Source organism: Talpa europaea (genome assembly GCF_964194135.1).
Source record: "Talpa europaea genome assembly, chromosome: 14".
NCBI classification, from domain to species: domain Eukaryota; kingdom Metazoa; phylum Chordata; class Mammalia; order Eulipotyphla; family Talpidae; genus Talpa; species Talpa europaea.
The window spans coordinates 20,303,402-20,322,083 of NC_140082.1; the positions used below are offsets into that span (position 1 = coordinate 20,303,402).

The 18,682-nt window shown below is 41.3% G+C and overlaps 1 protein-coding gene across 32 annotated transcripts in view; it reads left to right on the forward strand.

Moving 5' to 3' along the window:
• Positions 1–4,085: 4,085 nt before the first annotated feature.
• Positions 4,086–18,682, forward strand: part of ABI1 (abl interactor 1) — a gene marked incomplete at both ends in the record, with an annotated part of 69,507 nt that continues 54,910 nt past the window's right edge. For 31 of the 32 annotated variants that reach the window (XM_084254404.1, XM_084254434.1, XM_084254415.1 and 28 more), the window contains one exon: positions 4,086–4,202. In XM_084254404.1, coding sequence (XP_084110530.1) covers positions 4,086–4,202 — 117 coding nt within the window. Of the gene's footprint in view, positions 4,228–18,682 lie in introns of all 32 variants that reach the window. The other variant, XM_084254426.1, reaches the window with a different exon arrangement.

The window sequence follows — 18,682 nt, forward strand, 5'->3', positions numbered from 1 at the left end:
TGCAGACCTCTCCTGCCGCCCGCTGCTCCCCTCAGCAGTGTACTTCGGTCCTTCTGCCTGCTCTACTCCCCGCTCTGGCTCTGGTGAATTCTCTCACCCTCCCGCGCTTCTGACTGTACCCAGTGCTTGTATAAATAAATAAAAATAAATCTTTAAAAAAAAAAAAAAAAAGAGAGACTATGGAAGGCTACTGCCTCTCTGTCCAGAGGTGAACCTGAAATTACCTGAGGTCACCATGTCTTATAGTCAGGAACTGGTGTGAAATGAAAGACAAACTGAAATCCCTGGACAAACTGGAGCTGGTGCGGACAAATTGAATCCTGTGTTCTCTCTCATTACTGCTAAACTCAATGACACGGTTGACCTTCAGTAGAAAATGGTACAAGTCTCTATGGAGCTGAACTCATGCCTGACTTAAGACTCAGGAGCTAGAGTTCATGTAGCTACTTCACGCCTCCAGAGCTGCTTCGCTTATGCCTGCCAGATCTCACAAATTCTTAGAGAAACTAGAAATACACATGTCCAATAATGAAGCATTTTCCTTTTCTTTTTTTTTTTTTAAGATTTATTTATTTTTATATACGAACTGGGGTACGGGCCAGAGGCGCAGGAGGGTGAAAGGATTCACCAGAGACAGAGTGGGGAGCAGAACAGCAGACGGACCAAAGTACACTGCTGAGGGGAGCAGCGGGCGAGACAGGAGAGGTCTGCCAGGCCATGTGGGACTCTCCCTTGTTGGTCAGAAATCGAACCAGCGCTGCAGAGGCTGCGGACAGGTTCACAGTGCTGCGCTTAACCCACTGCGCCTCCTGGGAGGCCATTTTCTAGTTTTTATTTTAGAGAACACATCCATAAGATAATGGAGACACTTATAAAGACGTCCATCAGTGAGCTGTTTGCATTAGCAAACAACTTGAAGCAACCAAAAATACCTTAAAATAGAGAACAGCTAATAAAATGGGAAAATTTGAATAATTAAATACAATATAGCAATGAAAACAAATTATATGATATTGTATACATCTGAAGAAAATACTGTTAAATGAAAAAAATCAGTTTGTGTACTATAAAACATACAAAACAACCAAATTGTTTATACAGGGGCCTCCCTGGTGAGACAAGGCTTAAGTCCCAGCACTGTGAAGCTATCAGCACCTGCAAGTTTGATCCCAAGCCAGGGAGCTGACCCACATGGTGAGGCAGACCTCTCCTGTCTCTCCTGCTGCTCCCCTCTGTAGTGTATTTCGGTAAATCCCCCTGTTCTGTTACCCACTCTGTCTCTGGTGAATCCTCTCACCCCTTCACCTTTGGCTGACACCCAGCTCTTTTTTTTTCTTTTTAAAGATTTATTTATTTATTTATACATACATACATACAAGCACTGGGTACAGTCAGAAGCGCGGGAGGGTGAGAGAATTCACCAGAGCCAGAGCGGGTAGCAGAGCAGGCAGAAGGACCGAGGTACACTGCTGAGGGGAGCAGCGGGCGGCAGGAGAGGTCTGCGGGCCATGTGGGACCCTCCTCTGGTGGCAGGGGAGTGAGCAGCCAGGAATTGAACAGGCGCTACAGAGGCTGCGGGTAACTTTGCAACCCAGCGCGCAACCGCTGTGCCACCGGGGAGGCCCAGTACTATTGTAGTTTTTAAAAGGAATCTTTAACTCTTTAGCAATACATAAAACTACAGGAATATAGAAAAATAGGATTCTGAATTTATAATTGTCAAAGTTAGGGATAGAAATATCAGAGTTCACTATACTGTTCTCTCTAATTTCATTTATGTTTGAAATTTCTCATAAAATATTTAAGCTATAAACATCCTTTCATTTGGGCCTCCCCGGTGGCGCAGCGGTTGAGCGCTGGGTTGCGAAGCTGCCCGCGGCCTCTGCAGGCACCGGTTCGATCCCCGGCTGTTCCCCAGCCACCGGAGGAGGGTCCCACATGGCGCGCAGACCTCTCCTGCCGCCCGCTGCTCCCCTCAGCAGTATATTTTGTCACTCTGCCTGCTCTGCTCCCACCTCTGACTCTGGTAAATTCTCTCTCCCTCCCGCGCTTCTGACTACCCAGTGCTTGTATAAATAAATAAAAATAAATCTTTAAAAAAATGTTTATGATATAGTCATATTTGCTTAATTTAATGGAGGAAGGGAAAATGGTTTTCAAATTGTGGGTGATGAGTCAATAGTGGGTTGTAAAATCAATTTGAAGTTCCTTAGTAGCATTAAATAAAATGATTAAATGAAATAGAATAGGAACTATGATATTAAGCAGTTTTGTGAAACATGTTTCCTAGTATTTACATGTTTACCTACATATCTGTACTGGGTCATGTTGTATAATGTTATTTCTTATTTTGAATTGTATCAAAAAATACTGAGATGCTTCCCCGGTGGTGCATGGTGCAGCGGGTTCAGCGCAGCGCTGTGAGGCTGTCCGCAGTCTCTGCGGTGTGGTTCGATTCCTGGCGGGCCAGGGAGAGTCCCATATGGCGCAGCAGACCTCTCCTGTCTCGCCTGCTGCTCCCCTCAGCAGTGATTTTCAGTCATTCTGCCTGTTCTGCTCCCAGCTCTGTCTCTGGTGAATCGTCTCACCCTCCCCCGCCTCTGGCCTGTACCCCAGATCTTGTATAAAAATAAATAAATCTTTAAAAAAAATAAAACTGAGAGCTCATGGCTATGTGGTGTTGTGTTTTATTTCCACAAACCCCATTTATTTTTATTTTTTAAAGATTTATTTACTTATGCAGACAAGAACTGGGGCACAGGCCAGAGGTGTGGGGGAGAAAAGGATTTAGCAGATACAGAATGGGGAACAGAACAGGCAGATCAACTGAAATACACTGGTGAGACAAGCAGCGGGCAAGACAGGAGAGGTCTGCTGCTCCGTGTGGGTTAGCTCCCTGGGCAGGGATTGAACTTGTTTTGAAGTGGCTGGCGATAGCTTCGTAGTGCTGAGACTTAACCCCTTGCGTCACCATGGAGGTCCTAGTTTTTTTTTTTTTTTTTTAAATGTGAAGGGAGCATATTCAACTCTATTACCTTAAAGGCATAAAGGATAACTTCTTTGAGTGGGCTTTATATGAATCCTAATATTTAAACAGATAGTGTTAGCTGTTATGCTTATTAGAAAAGAACACTGATATGAAAGCCAGAGGACTTTACTGTTATTATATTCAGTGCCCTTAGCTAAAATCCTTAATTGTCTAAGCTTAAACTTGTTTGGTCAAGATAGAAACAAATTTTTGTCTTTTTAAATTTTAAAATTATATATTTTTAAAAAATATTTATTTATTTATTTATGCATACAACAACTGGGGTACAGGCCAGAGATGCGGGGGTGGGGGTGGTGGGAGGACACACCAGAGACAGAGTGGGGAGCAGAACAGGCAGACTGACTGAAATGCACAGTGGGCAAGGCAGGAGAGGTCTGCTGTGCCCTGTGGGCCAGCTCCCTGGTCAGGTATCGAACTCGCGCTGCAGAGGCTGCGGCTTGCTTCATACCGCGGTGCTTAACCCCTTGCGCCACCAGGAACACCCTCCCGTTTTGATCTTTATCACAATCGACATCTCTGATTCACTGTCATTTCCCTAACTTTCGCCAAGTTTCACTGCCTTCTGGAGAAACCGGTTTTATTACTCTGTGGCGCCATCTCTCGGAGCTGTCAGCAAACGCCAGACTTCAACCACCTCGTTCCAACACTTCCTTACCCTCTCGGTTGTTTCCAACGCTACCTGGACGCATGCGCTGTTGATGAGTCACCCAGCCCGCGAGAGAGCGAGAGACCACATTTCCCAGAATTCCCTGCCAAAGGGAAAAAAAAAAAAATCCCGCGGGGCGGGACGGGAATGGTGGTGCTGCCAAACCAGCCATGAATCCTCGCGAGAGGGAACGAGACTAAGGTGGCTGCGCGCCGCGGGTGGAGGTGGGCGGAGGGAGTGCAGAGGAAGGGGCGGGGGCGCCGTCCCACAATACCAGGCGGGAGGGCGGGTAGGCGATTTGTATCCGGGCTGAGAGGTGCCCCGAGCCTCCGCGGCTCCCGCTGCCTCTGTCTCTTTAACGCGAGAGGAAGCGATGCAGAGGGGTGGAAAATGGCAGAGCTGCAGATGTTACTAGAGGAGGAGATCCCGTCTGGCAAGCGGGCGCTGATAGAGAGTTACCAGAACCTGACCCGGGTTGCGGACTACTGTGAGAACAACTACATACAGGTGAGCGCGCGGCGCGGGGCGGGCGGTCGGGGCCGCGGACCCGGCGCCGGCCGCGCGAGTGACCAGCCCCCTGGGCGGGGTGGGGACCTGCCCTGCCCTGGGCGGCCGCCTCCGTCCCGAACCCCGAACCCCGAACCCCGGCCGCGGCCGCGGGCGGGCAGGGACCGGGCGGCGGGGCTGAGGGAGTCGGGCTGCGGTACAGGAAGTGGCTGTGGGGGTTGAAGCCGCGGAGGGAGAGACAGAAAAATGGGCGAGGGAACCGCGGAGCCCGCAGCCGCCGGCGCCCCCTGGCCGCCCGCCTCCCCGCGGGCTCGGCCCCCCCACCCCGGGCCGCGCGGCCCCCCAACAGCCTCCCGCCCGCCGCCGCTGACCCGGGGGCGCGCCCCGCGGCTCCCCACCCGGAGTGGGGTCTGGGGCCGGCGGAGGAAAGGGCAGGGAGGAGGCGCTGGGAGGAGCAGCTGAAGGGAGAGGAAAAGCGGGGTGGGGGCGATTATGTCAGTTCAACCCAGAGGGTGTGTCTTTTATTTATTTATTTTTTAAAAATTTGTCATGAGTCACATTACACAGACCTCCCCGAGGAGAGGAGGAAGCGGGTGGGGAGTGAGGGAGGGCGCAGAGGAGAAGAGAAGTTAATCTTCCAATTCTTCTAATTGAAGGTTTGTCAGGCTGCCCGCCTGTCCATTTTCAAATCGGGGTCCCCTCTCACCCCCCCCCCCATCATTTTCAGTTCCGCCCCACTGTGATGTTGACAGAAATTATTTGGGCTATCATTATTATAAAACACAATTGTTGTCGGCTACTTGGGGAAAAAATGTCTTAAATCCGCTGTCTTGCCCAAAAGTTCTTGAAGTGTTAGCTTCCTAAGTAACTTAAAATAGAATGGTGTAATCACCGGTTGCTTATTTTCTGAGGTTTCTCTGCAACCGAAGTAATTGTAGAGAACGTGGATCCAGCGAGATTACGGAACATATTTCGGGTCAGAACGAGAACGCAAAATGTTTACTGTAAATTTATTAGATAATTCTAGGGGCCGTATCTGTGACAGATTCTTGTTTGCTTTTATTTCAGTGATTGAAAGTGATTATGCTGTGGGAGTTCCTTTGCAGATCTTTAACTGCATAAGCCAACAGTTTGCTATAGAAGCAAATAAAGTAGCAGAGTCCTCTGTAGCAATGTAATGGCACCAGAAACTCCCTGGCTAGTGGAAGGCATGTCCAAAAGGGGCTTTGAAAGGTTTAGAGTATTGCAGTTTAGAAGTTTTTATAGATATGTCTTCCATGTGATTATCATTTTTAAGAACCAATAGTTTCTGTGTTGGCAAATGCTTTTCCTCCTCTTTATTTTTAGAAGGGGATACTGTTTTCAGAATGTTTTGAATATTTCTCAATTTCCATATTAGTAACATTGTATCTTCAGTAGCACTACTAGGAATTTATCTCATACATTTTTTTTTTCAAGCTTTTACTTTAGGAATTCTACTGATAAATAAACTTGTTGAATTGAACGCTTGCCATATCTACTGTATTACTTGTTTCTGCAAACTTTGTATTTGACCTTTTAAAACTACTTTAATAGATAGTAGAAATGTAGCTGTAGTTTTCAAACAGGAAATTGATTTTATAGCTTATTGGTGTTAAAACTAAAATTCATTCAAGTTAACATGAAAAGCCTTAAATTGAAGTGAATCTCAGTTTGCTGAAAGTTTTAAAGATTTTGAAAGTCTGAGGGACAGCACAGGAACTTAAATTTAAATGCCCCCATTCCAAAACATTCATTGCTTTGTAGAAGTAGGCAGATAAGTACTTCATAAAGAAGTGACTTCTTTTTGTTTTGTCTGTTGGGAAATCTAACAAATATATGGTGTGGTAACTGCTACGTGTTGGCAAATGCAAACGTGTTTTGACCTGTCTGTTGACTTATTTCTTTTTTCAGGTAGTTGGGTGCTGTAAGGTTTTTTTTTTTTTCTTTCCTTCCCCTTTGACCCCTTTCATTTTCTCCTCCTTCCCTCCTACCTCCAGTCATGTAACTTTGCAGCACTTCTAATCATCAGTAATATCCCTGATTCTGACATGTTATTTCTTATGTGATCTCTTACTTTAAACATGCTAGTGCCATGGTGCCAAGATCTACCATGTCAGTGGGTCCAAGTTTTTTTGGTGGCCCTAGACTTGACTCCAGTGAGGTATTCTGATTTTACTTGGGGGTGGGGAGGTGGGTGTGGGAGATGAAATTCACCCATAGCAATGTTTATCTGGTAGTCTTTAAACTTTGGGCTGCATTATGCAAGCTACTAGCTGCCTTTTGAAGATGTACAGATAGGATCAGTGCTCAGACAGGCGCAGAAGATGATGAAGACTCTGTGGAAGGTGATGAAGTAGCTGACTGTGCTGTGCTCTACCTTTGATGCTGCAAGTGCAAATAATATTAGAAATACCCATTTGAATGTCTTTTGAGATTTTTCCCTATTCTTTCTGTGAGTCTTACTGAGTTTTAACCAACTCTCTACATACTTTCACAGAGAAAGTATGTGGTCACTTGTGTTGTGATAATTTTTTATACCCAAGGTGAATAAGTTAGTGATTTTTGAGAATTCAATTTTCATTTTGTTACTTTCCTACAGTTTGGAATTACAATTTAGTTCAGCTGTACTAGCAGACAGGTTCTTTTGACTATAGTGCAATTAAGTGCTTGAGTACTTATTAGCTCTTTGGGCCCTAATGACTTTGTTAAATTGTATTATTAATAGTAAAACTTCTCAAAAGGGTATTCCACCTTGAAAGTGATTTTGAAATTGTTATGGGGAACTATTTAAAGTAGAGAGTGCTTTTTTTTTAAACCCACACATTTACTTTTTAAAGGTTTATTTATTTATGCATACAAGAACTTGAGTATAGGCAAGAGGTGCGGGAGGTAAGAGGATTCACCAGAGACAGAGTGGGGAGCAGAATAGGCAGATACACCGAAATACATTGTTGAGGAGAGCAGCCAGACAGGAGAGGTCTGCTGCATCAGACCTCTCCAGGGTTAGCTTCCTGGCTGAGGATGGAACTCTGTGCTGCAGTGGGTGCGGACAGCTTCATAGTGCTGAGACTTAATCCCTTGCGCCACCAGGGAGGCCCCACACATTTCTTTAGACATAGAAATCTACCTCTCTATCCTGCTTTAGTTTCATTTTTTTCTGTTGGATTATTTCAAGAATAGTCACTCCTCAACTTGTACCCACTCATTCATCTGACTAATTTTCCTTGTTCTCCTTTAATGTCCATACTGCTTTTGCCTTTGGAAACTATTTTGGGAAATAAGAAGGGTAGCTAAATGAAAAGTGGTAGAAGCTGCTTCATATTTCCCTGCATGCAGATTGTTAGGTTGACTAAGGACAGAAAAGTCTTCCATATATCCTAGCTAAACTTTTTAATTTAATTCCATTTTTTTACCTGGAATTCCATCAACAGAAACTTTATATGAATTACCATGTATATTCTAACTGAGAATATAAAGATAATGCTGTTAATGGGCTACTTAATTTAGCTTGCTTTCCTCATCCCAGGACTTATTATTTGCTCATTTGATCATTGTGCACTTTTGGCATGGAATGCAGGTAATTTTTGAGCAAGAGCACTTTTTTTTTTTTTTTAAGATTTATTTATTTATGGATACAAGAGCTGGGGTACAGGTGTGGAGGTGAGAGGCTTCACCAGAGACAGAGTGGGGAATAGAACAGGCAGAGTGACCGAAATACACTGCTGAGGGGAGCAGCAGGTGAGTCAGGAGAGGTCTGCTGCGCCATGTGGGTAGCTCCTTGGCTGGAGATCGAACTCATGCTGTAGTGGCTGTGGATAGCTTCATAGGTTGCGTCTTAACCCCCTGCACCACCAGGAAGGTCCCTTGAGCAAGAGCACTTTGGAGTAGGTAGAAGTAGGTAACATTTCTGGCACTGTACAATTTACCCCAGTCGATAAACTGTGTCACTTAATTATTATGATAATTGGATGCCTTTTTTTCTCTCTCAGATGAGTAATCTGATGTTCAGAGGCATTAAATACCTAGCCTAATAAAGTTTCACATCTCATTTTAAATAGTGTCTGGAATCAAACCTAGATTTTCTGATTCTGTATCCTAAGATCTGAATACTGGATTGGGTACCTACTGTAAAACGGGATAAAAAGAATGTGCAAAGGGTAGTGGAAAAGGGAAGAGGGCAATAGAACTTTTTATTTATTGAGTACCTACTCATAGATTTTTCTGGTTGATTTCTATTATCTTTTATCAGAACTCAGAAAAGTTAAATAACTTTTGTTTGATCATGCAGTTAGTAATTGGCAGTTGGGATTTCTGACTTCCGCAGACTCCACAGGCTTTATTTTTTCTGTGTGCAGGAGTCTAGAATTCTGTTCTTTCCTGACACTGATGCATCTAGAACTCAGATTCTTCCTCAGCATGTCTGGGAATCTAAACAGTGCTTTTCCCATTGGTTCTTCTGAGATGTAGGTTGTAAACGTGAAAACCAGGTGTGACTGTAACTTGGGGACTTGCCTGGGTTGCCAAGGGATGAGAGTTTTGGCACTTGAAGTGTAGTGTTATGGGAGTCATAGGCTAGTTTTTCACTGAGTTCAGTGGGTCCTTTTCCTTTCTTTGCATCGCTCTCCTGTTCGTTCTGATTCAGCTTTGCAGTTATAAGAAAATTTGTAGAATAAGTTGAAATTGACAAAATGTCTTGAAATATTTTGGGTAGCTTTGATATTTCCACAAAGCTAAGTTCAGATAAAGATGGTCAAAGTGATTGAGGATTAGGATGGTTTGGAAGTGGTTTAGAATTCTTTGACTCTTTGAAGTTTCAGTAAAGCGGGTTGGAAATCTGAATGAGTTAAATAGGACTTTAGTAATGTACTGTGTGGTGACTACAATTAAAAATATTGTATTACATATTTAAAAATTTCAGAGAATAAATTTTAAAAGTTCTCACAAGGGAAAAAAAGTTGCAACTGTGGTGACAGATGTTAACTAGACTTACTGTGGTGATCTTTTTGTAGTATATGCAGATATGGAGTCCATTATGTCCTATACCTGCAATGGATGTTTTATGTCATTTATATTGCAATAAAAAGAAAAACCAAACAGGGTTTTAGATAATTTTATGGATGATGTTCAGTTGTTAGATTGACCCACGCCCTCTCATAACATGTTTGTTAGTTCTGTTGTCCAAACAGGATTTGACCTTGCATATTAGGTCTTATGAAAGTCTTTGTAAGGATGGAATGTAAGACCAGTTCTTACTAATAATACTCTCAAGAACATGGAGTATTCTTTAGGACTGTGTATCATTTGAAAGTTTCTATTAAAACGAATTACTTTTTTTTTCTTTTTGTAACTTTAATACTAATAAAAGCTTTAATATGTAATACCTTCATCTGTCCTGGTCTTTTTAGGTCCCTGGTTTTAATATGTTTGTGTTTCAGCAAGTTTTGGGGAAAGGATTTTTTAGAAAGCTGTTGAAATACCCCCCCGGAGGATAAGGACAATTTTCTAATTCCTTCTGTGTGCTTCTGTTTTCTCCAGTTGGTTCTGATTGCTGAAGAATGCTAATAATACTCCTTGTAGTGGAAAAGAGGTATTTGTTGAATTGGAGGTGTGGTCTGTGGACATTTAAATAGCACTATTTATCTTTGGTGCAATTATGTCCTAGGAACTACACATTTTATGAGTTAACAGATATGACTATATTAGCCAGAAAGGAAGCGTGCTCATATTGGAACAAGAGGTTGATTCAAACATTAGGAGACTATGTAGATTTAATTTTATAAGATCCATGAAAATGGTGTTGGTAAGGTTAAAAAAGTAAAGTAAAAGTAATAGCTCAATGCTAATTTGGAAATGTTAAAAAGTTTGGTGGGGGAACTGTTTATTTTTCTAATGTCTTTTTCTGTTGATTGTAATTTTAATGATGTTATAGTCTGGTTTTTGGAAGAAAAAATAGTCAAACCTCAGACTATAAGTTTTCTAGACCTTAAAACTTAATGAGATTCTTGCCAACAAAAATAAGGATTTTTTTTTTTTAAAGAAAGTACAGCATTGAGAAGATAAGGCATGTGGAAAATGGCAACTATTGGATTTTGTTTTTAAAGAAAATAGCTCACCTGATCATTTCAACAGTAAACATTAATTCCTTAGAAAGGAGACTTAAGATTTTTTAGTATTTGTTACCACTCTGTGTCAAGTCAAATAAGTTCAATTAAACTTGAATATACTAATTTTGAAAATTTCTCCAAAATAGGGTAATGAATTAATGTTTGTAAAGAAAATCTGAAAGTAAACTAAACAAAACAGCCTAAGGAAGATGGTGGTTTTGTTATCAAATGGATTCTGAGCTTGATAGGCATCTGTACTTACATTCAGTAAATGTTTGCAGAATTGCTTTTTACATCTACTAAAGAATATTAGTAGGATTATCTCAAGTATAGTTTAAAGTATAAGGAAACTAATTTTAAGTCTTATTTTACTAATTATTAGCATAGTAATTAAAACTTTTGGAAAATTTCAATCATCTGGAAATGGAAAGAGTAGTATAATATCATATCCAATATATTCATCATTGAACTTTAGTTAGTAGTAACTATCAACTCATGGTCATGCCCCTTTCCTGTCTCCCTACCATAATTTTATTTTTTAAAAATTTATTTATACATACAAGAACTGGGGTACAGGTCAGAGGTGTGGGGGGTGAGAGGATTCACCAGAGACAGTGGGTAGCAGAGCGGGCAGATCTACTGAAATACACTGCTGAGGGGAGCAGTGGGCGAGTCAGGAGAGGTCTGCTGCGCCATGTGGTTCGCTCCCTGGCTGGGGATCCAACTCATGCTGCGGTGGCTGTGGCGAGCTTCATAAGTTGTGTCTTAACCCCTTGTGCCACCAGGCAGGCCCTCCTTACCATAATTGTGAAGCCTGTGTTTAACATATCATTTTGTCTGTAAATATTTTCATGTGTATTTCTAAAATATAAGGGCTTTTAAAATCCATTCTATAGCTTCTGTAAATGGGGAAAAGAAAAAATGTTATTACAACTTTCTTGTGACAAAAAGAAGTAGAGGGCCTCCCCAGTGGCGCAGCGGTTGAGCGCTGGGTTGTGAAGCTGCCCGCAGCCTGTGCAGCGCCGGTTCGATCCCCGGCTGCTCCCCGGCCACTGGCGGAGCGTCCCACATGGCGCGCAGACCTCTCCTGCTGCCCGCTGCTCCCCCTCAGCAGTGTACTTCGGTCCTTCTACCTGCTCTGCTCCCTGCTCTGGCTCTGGTGAATTCTCTCACCCTCCTGCGCTTCTGACTGTACCCAGTGCTTGTATAAATTAAAATAAATAAATAAATAAATAAAGTACAATTGTTTATTAAAAAAATAAGTAGAAAAAAATTTTTTTAAAGATTTATTTATTTATGCATACAAGAGCTGGGGCACAGGCCAGAGATGCTGGGGATAAGAGGATTCACAGCAGACAGAGTGGGGAACAGAACAGGTGGACTGACTGAAATACACTGCTGTGGGAAGCAGTGGGCAAGTCAGGAGAGGTCTGCTCCACCATGTGGGTTACCTCCCTGGCAGGGATTGAACTCTTGCTGCAGAGGCTGCAGATTTCTTCATAGTGCGGTGCTTAACCCCTTGCGCCACCAGGGAGGCCGAAAGTTTTTTAAATAGTTAATATATATATATATTTTTTTTTATAGAGGCATGTTTTTATTTATTTATTTATTTGTTTGTTTGTTTTGTTTATACATGCACTGGGTACAGTCAGAAGCGCAGGAGGGTGAGAGAATTCACCAGAGCCAGAGCGGGGAGCAGAGCAGGCAGAAGGACCGAAGTACACTGCTGAGGGGAGCAGCGGGCGGCAGGAGAGGTCTGCGCACCATGTGGGACCCTCCTTTGGTGGCCGGGGAGCAGACGGGGATCGAACCGGTGCCGCAGAGAACGCGGACAGCTTCGCAACCCAGCGCTCAACCGCTGCGCCACCGGGGAGGCCCCAGTTAATATATTTTTAATTGACAGATTCTTTTATTAGTGAATTCTGCCATAGGTTGATTAAAATATAACTATTATTTGCTTCATAGTGGAATTTTTTTGAGGTGAATTTCATATACTAGAAGGCTAACCATTGAAAAGTGTTCAGTTCAGTGGTATTTAGTATATTCACAGTTTTGTGCAGCCCTCACATTAATAGTTTCAAAATATATTTGTCACCCCAAAAAAAACAAAGCCGAAACCAAAACACCCATATACATCAGCTGTTTTGGCCCACACCCCAGCACCTGGCATCCATTTGCTTTGTATTTCTATGAATTTACCTATTTTACGTTTCATATAAATGGAATTATACAATATGTGGCCTTTTATATCTGGCACCAAAAGGTAAAATTTATTTCAGAAAGGAAGAGTGCTGTTTAGAAAATAAACAGAGAGGCAGAATACAGAAAATTGGGGTTGGGAAAGAGGATCATTTTAGGGAAGGTAGTAAGTGACTCTTTGTGGTGGTTACCCTTGAGCCGAGACCTGGAAGGCAGATAGGGCATTTTTCCTTGTGAAGGCCTAAGGAAAACGGAAGCACAAAGCATCCCAGATGGGGAAAATCTTTGTAAGGATGATGTGGTTGGTAGGTAGGTAATGAGAAGGCAGGGCTGGTAGGAGAGAGATCAAAGAGAAGGGCCAGGTTGTATAGGGCCTTGAAAGGAGATTGAATTTTATCTAAGTGTGATGGGGTTATCATTAGAGTACTTGATTTGACTTTTTAAACAGTTCAGACTGCTGAGTGGAAAACATATGAAGGGAAATTAAGAGCAGTTGCTCAGCAGGGATGGTATTGTAGTAGTTAGGCAGGAAACGACCATGGCTTATACTTTAAAAGTAGGCGGAATAAGGAATTGAGGACAGAGGTTGGATATTTTTAAAGCAGTAGGATTTATGTAGATTGGATGTGGATTATGAAGGAAAAATTGGAATCTAAGCTTGACTTCTGGTTTATATTTTGTTCTTAAGCACATCAGTGGATGGTAGCACATGGGAATGGGGGATATATCACGAGACCTATTGTACACATGTTAGGTATGAGATACCTGTTAGACAATCACATAGCTAGGCCAGAGACATCAGTGTTTATTGTCTTCAGATAACAGGTCAGCATGAATAAAAATGTCAATCACATGTCATTAAAAAATTCTAGTAGCTATCTTTTAAAATATATAAACTTTGAAATTAATTTTAGCAATACGTTTTATTTAACCCAGTGTATCCCAAATATATTTCAGTAAGCAGTCAATGTAGTTTATTGATGCAGAACTACTTTACTTTTTTTTTTTTTTTTTTGGTGCTAACTCTTCAGAATCTGATCTATATTTTATTCTTAGAGCTCATACTAGTTGGGACATGGGTAGGGCTAATGGGTAGGCAGTCTTGTGATATCAAAGGCTAGTTGGATTGAAATACTTAAGTAAATTGCAAAGATAGAGGTTGGATATTCATAATGAAATTTTTGAAATCTAGATTTTTGGAAATGGTGTAATTATTAGTGATGACCATGAGAGTTTTTGCTTGTGGTGAAGAAAAAGTTCAGATCAGTTGAATAAGAGACAAGGGTTATAGGTGGATTATCTGAGTAAATGTTGACATCACTGAGAATCATGATAGGAACAGTGGTGAACTAGTGAGCTAGATGCTAGAATTCTTAAGGAAGGAGAGAAGTGACAAGGATGTTTGTAGATAGCAATCATAGGTAGATTATGTCCTTAAAAGACCTCTTCTCTTGCCCACTAGATCCATTTGTACTCTGTTAAATATACCACTGGAATCGTGTATATTTCCTCAGTGGCATTCATTATATTTATTTGACGCTTGATGCTAGTCTGTAGGAAAGCAAGACCAAATTTGTTTTGTTTATTTCCATATTTTCATTATCTGCCTAGTGCCTGGCAAATGAACTCTCAAAAGTTTACATTTACTGTCCAAGTGTCGGAAGCTTGATTCTAGTCTTCATTCCATCACTAATTAGTTGTGTCTTAACTAGTCTTTAGCTTTCTCTTATTCTCTGTAAACTGATGCACATGACCTGGATTATGTCCAGAGTGACATTTATGATGGTTTTTATTTATTTATTTATTTTTATTTTTTTAAAGATTTATTTTTTATTTATACAAGCACTGGGTACAGTCAGAAGCGCAGGAGGGTGAGAGAATTCACCAGAGCCAGAGCAGGGAGCAGAGCAGGCAGAAGGACCGAAGTGCACTGCTGAGGGGAGCACCGGGCGGTAGGAGAGGTCTGCGAGCCATGTGGGTCCCTCCTCCGGTGGCCGGGGAGTAGCCGGGGATCGAACCGGCGGCACAGAGGCTGTGGGCAGCTTTGCAACCCAGCGCTCAACCACTGCACTACCGGGGAGGCCCTTATGATGGTTTTTAGTAGAGTTTGTTTCTGTGACTCCCAGTTCTACAGTTCTGATGTTTTTCATTAAGAGTGTATTTCTAAATTATTCACTTTACTTAAAAGTATTTCCATTAAGATCTGGAACACGACAAGGATGTCTACTGTCACCACTGCTTTTCAATATAATACTGGAAGTCCTAACTAGAGCAATAAGACAACAGAACGACATAACAGGAATCCAAATAGGGAAGGAAGAAGTTAAACTATCACTATTTGCAGATGATATGATAATATACTTAGGGAATCCTAAAAACGCCACAGAAAAACTAATCAAACTAATCAATCAGTTTAGTAAAATAGCAGGATACAAAATCAACACACAAAAATCAGTAGCCTTCCTATACACAAACAATAAATCTGAGGAAGAAGAAATCAAGAAAACCATCCCTTTTATTATTGAAACAAAAAAAAATAAAATACTTGGGAATAAACCTAACAAAAGAGGTAAAGGACCTATACAAAGAAAACTATAAAACACTGTTAAAAGAAATAGAAGAAGACACAAAGAAATGGAAAGACATCCCCTGCTCATGGATTGGAAGAATTAACATTATCAAAATGGCCATCCTACCAAAAGCAATTTACAGATTCAATGCTATTCCAATAAAAATTTCAATGACATTCTTCAAAGAAATAGAACAAATATTGATGAAATTCATATGGAACCACTGAAAACCCCGAATAGCCAAAGCTCTCCTGAAAAAAAGAAGGGAATGGAGGTATCTCACTCTCAGACTTCAAACTATACTACAAAGCCATAACATCAAAACTGCATGGTACTGGAACAAGAACAGAAGCACGGACCAATGGAACCAAATAGAAAATCCAGAAATAAACCCACAGAATAACTGATCTTTGACAAAGGAGCAAGAATATGCAATGGAGCAAAGAAAGTTTGTTCAATAAATGGTGCTGGGAAAACTGGGTCGCTACATGCATAAAAATGAAGCTTGACTACTACCTCACACCATGCACAAAAACCAACACAAAATGGATTAAAAAATAGACATGAGACCTGAAACCATAAAATACATAGAAGGAAATATCAGGGAAAATACTACATGACATACACCTCAGTAACATCTTTAAAGACACATCATCCAAAGCAGTGATAGTGAAGGCAAAGATAAACAGCTGGGACTACATCAAATTAAAGCGCTTCTGTACAGGAAAAGAGACTGTAACCAAAACAAAGAGACACCCTACCAATTGGGAGAAAATTTTTGTACACAACACTAATGATAAAGGACTGATCACAAAAATCTACAAAGAGGTGATGAGACTCAACAAAAGCAAAGTAAATAATCCAGTCAAGAAATGGGCAGAAGAGCTAAAAAGAAACTTCTCCAAAGAGGAAATGCAGATGGCCAACAGGCATATGAAAAAAATGTTCAACATAACTTGTAATCAGGGAAATGCAAATCGAAACTACAATGAGATACCATCTTAGACCAGTGAGAATGGCACATATTAAAAAAAGCTAGCAACAACAAGTATTGGCGAGGATGTGGAGAAAAAGGAACTCTCCTGCACTGTTGGTGGGAAGGCAAACTGGTCCAACCACTATGGAAAGCTGTGTGCAGATTCCTCAGCCTGCTAAAGATGGAGCTTCCATATGATCCAGCAATTCCACTCCTAGGTATTTACCCAAAGGACACAGAAACATTAATTCAAAAGGGCACCTGGGACCTTCCTTGGTGGTGCAAGAGGTTAAGACGCAACCTATGAAGCTGTCTGCAGCCTCTGCAGCACGAGTTCGATCCCCCAACCGGCCAACGAGGAACCCACATGGCGAAGCAGACACCTTTTCTGCCTCACCTGCTGCTCCCTTCAGCAGTGTATTTCAGTCAGTCTGCCTGTTCTGTTCCCCACTCTGTCTCTGGTGAATCCTCTCACCCCCCACATCTCTGGCCTGTGCCCCAGCTCTTGTATGCATAAATAAGTAAATCTTTAAAAAAAAAGCCAAAAGGGCACCTGCACCCCTACATTTATAGCAGCACTATTTACAATAGCTAAGTTATGGAAAGATCCCAAATGCCCAAAAATAGATGACTGGATCAAGAAGAAGTGGTACCTATACACAATGGAATATTACTCAGTAATCAAAAAAGATAAGCTCATGCAATTTGCAGCAACATGGATGGAGCTGGTAGGGATCATGCTCAGCGAAATAAGCCAGAAAGAAAAAGAAAAATACTGGATGGTCTCACTCATCGCAGGGATTTAGAACACCTAAATAAGAGACCAGGAAAAAACCTAATTATAATAAAGTAAAAATCAAAATCAACAAGCAGCTATAAACTAGAGACACTGGGGGGGGGAGGGTGAGGCAGGGGAGGGAGTAGGTGGGAATTGTATGGGGATTATAAACAAGATGAAAGTGCATGCATTGTGCAAAAATGAAAAATGCTGTAAAAAATGTATAAAATAAAAAAATACGAAAAATAAATTATTCACTTAAAAAAATCTGATTGCCTATAGCAATTCCTTCTGTTTTGTTAGCAAAAGTTAATATTTAAAATGTTTACTTTTTTGTAATTAAGATATCGAGACATTGAATAAATAGCCGGTTTAGGAAATTATTTAATTCAAATTATTATGAACACTATAATTCCTTCTAAACATTCTTAGTGATGTTTTTATTAAAGGCAATTTTCTAAGTCTTACTGAAGAGAGAAAATAATAGGTGAGGATGTGTGAATTTAAAATATTTTGTCTTTATCTCCTGAGTAATTTTCAGCAAAATAGATCCAACAGCACTGACACATTAAAGTCTCAGAACTCCTTTATACAATTAAAAACTACTGAGGACCAGAACCTCCCTGGTGGCGCAGGGCTTAAAAAGTCTCAGTGCTTTGAAGCTATTGCCAGCCACTGGCTTGGGAGCTGACCCACATGGCACAGCAAGCCTCTTTTGTCTCACCCACATCTCCCCTCAGCAGTGTGTTTCAGTAGATCTGCCTGTTCTGCTCCACACTCTGTCTCTGGTGAATCCCTCATTCCTCCCTCCCCCATACCTCTACCATACACCCCAGTTCTTGTATGCATAAATAAATAAAAATAATATCTTTAAAAATAAAAAGTACTGAGGACCCCAGAGAACTTTTCTTTTAGTGGGTCATACCTACCAGTATTTACTGTTTCGAAAATTAAAACATGCGCCTCCCCGGTAGCGCAGCGGGTTGAGCGCAGCGCTGAAAAGCTGTCCACAGCCTCTGCAGCACAGGTTTGATTCCTAGCTGGCCAGGGAGATATCCACATGGCACAGCAGACCTCTCCTGTCTCGCCTGCTGCTCCCCTCAGCAGTGTATATCAGTCAGTCTGCCTGTTCTGCTGCCTGCTCTGTCTCTGGTGAGTCCTCTCAACCCCCGCATCTATGGCCTCTACCCTAGTTCTTGTATAAATAAAAATAAATCTTTAATTAAAAAGTTAAAACAAGTTTAACTCATTTATTCATTTAAAACAATATGTAGTGGGATTTATTTTTGTTAACATCGTCTGTTTTCTGAGAAATAACCTTAACTTTCCAAAACAAAAGAAGTTTAATGGGAAACATGTCATTGTTTTATATTATTGCAAATCTTTTTAGTGACTGGTTAATGGAAGACAATTCTTCTACCTACTTCTGCATTCAGCCTGTTGTGATATTTTATTTTGGCTGACGTATATGAGAAAGATTGCCTTTAATACAGTTCTGTAGTTAGGGAGGGAGGAGTGTTAATTAATTGCCTATGTATGCATGCTTGTGGATCTTTCTTTGACCATCAAAATTCAACAGAAGGTGGTTTTTTAAAGATTGGTGGCAATGGGGGTTCTGACATTGTTATCAGTGAAGATTTCATACTCCCTGACACTCTATGGCTGGTAGGGGGCGGGAGGGGAGGGATTGGGGTCGAAATAAGGGGGTTGCAATTGTATGGGGAATATAAAAATAAAATTTATTATAAAAAAAAAAAGTTGTTCCATGGGTCATTTGGAGAATATTTGTTCATTGAATTATGCAGATTTCTGACTGTTGACATATGATATGA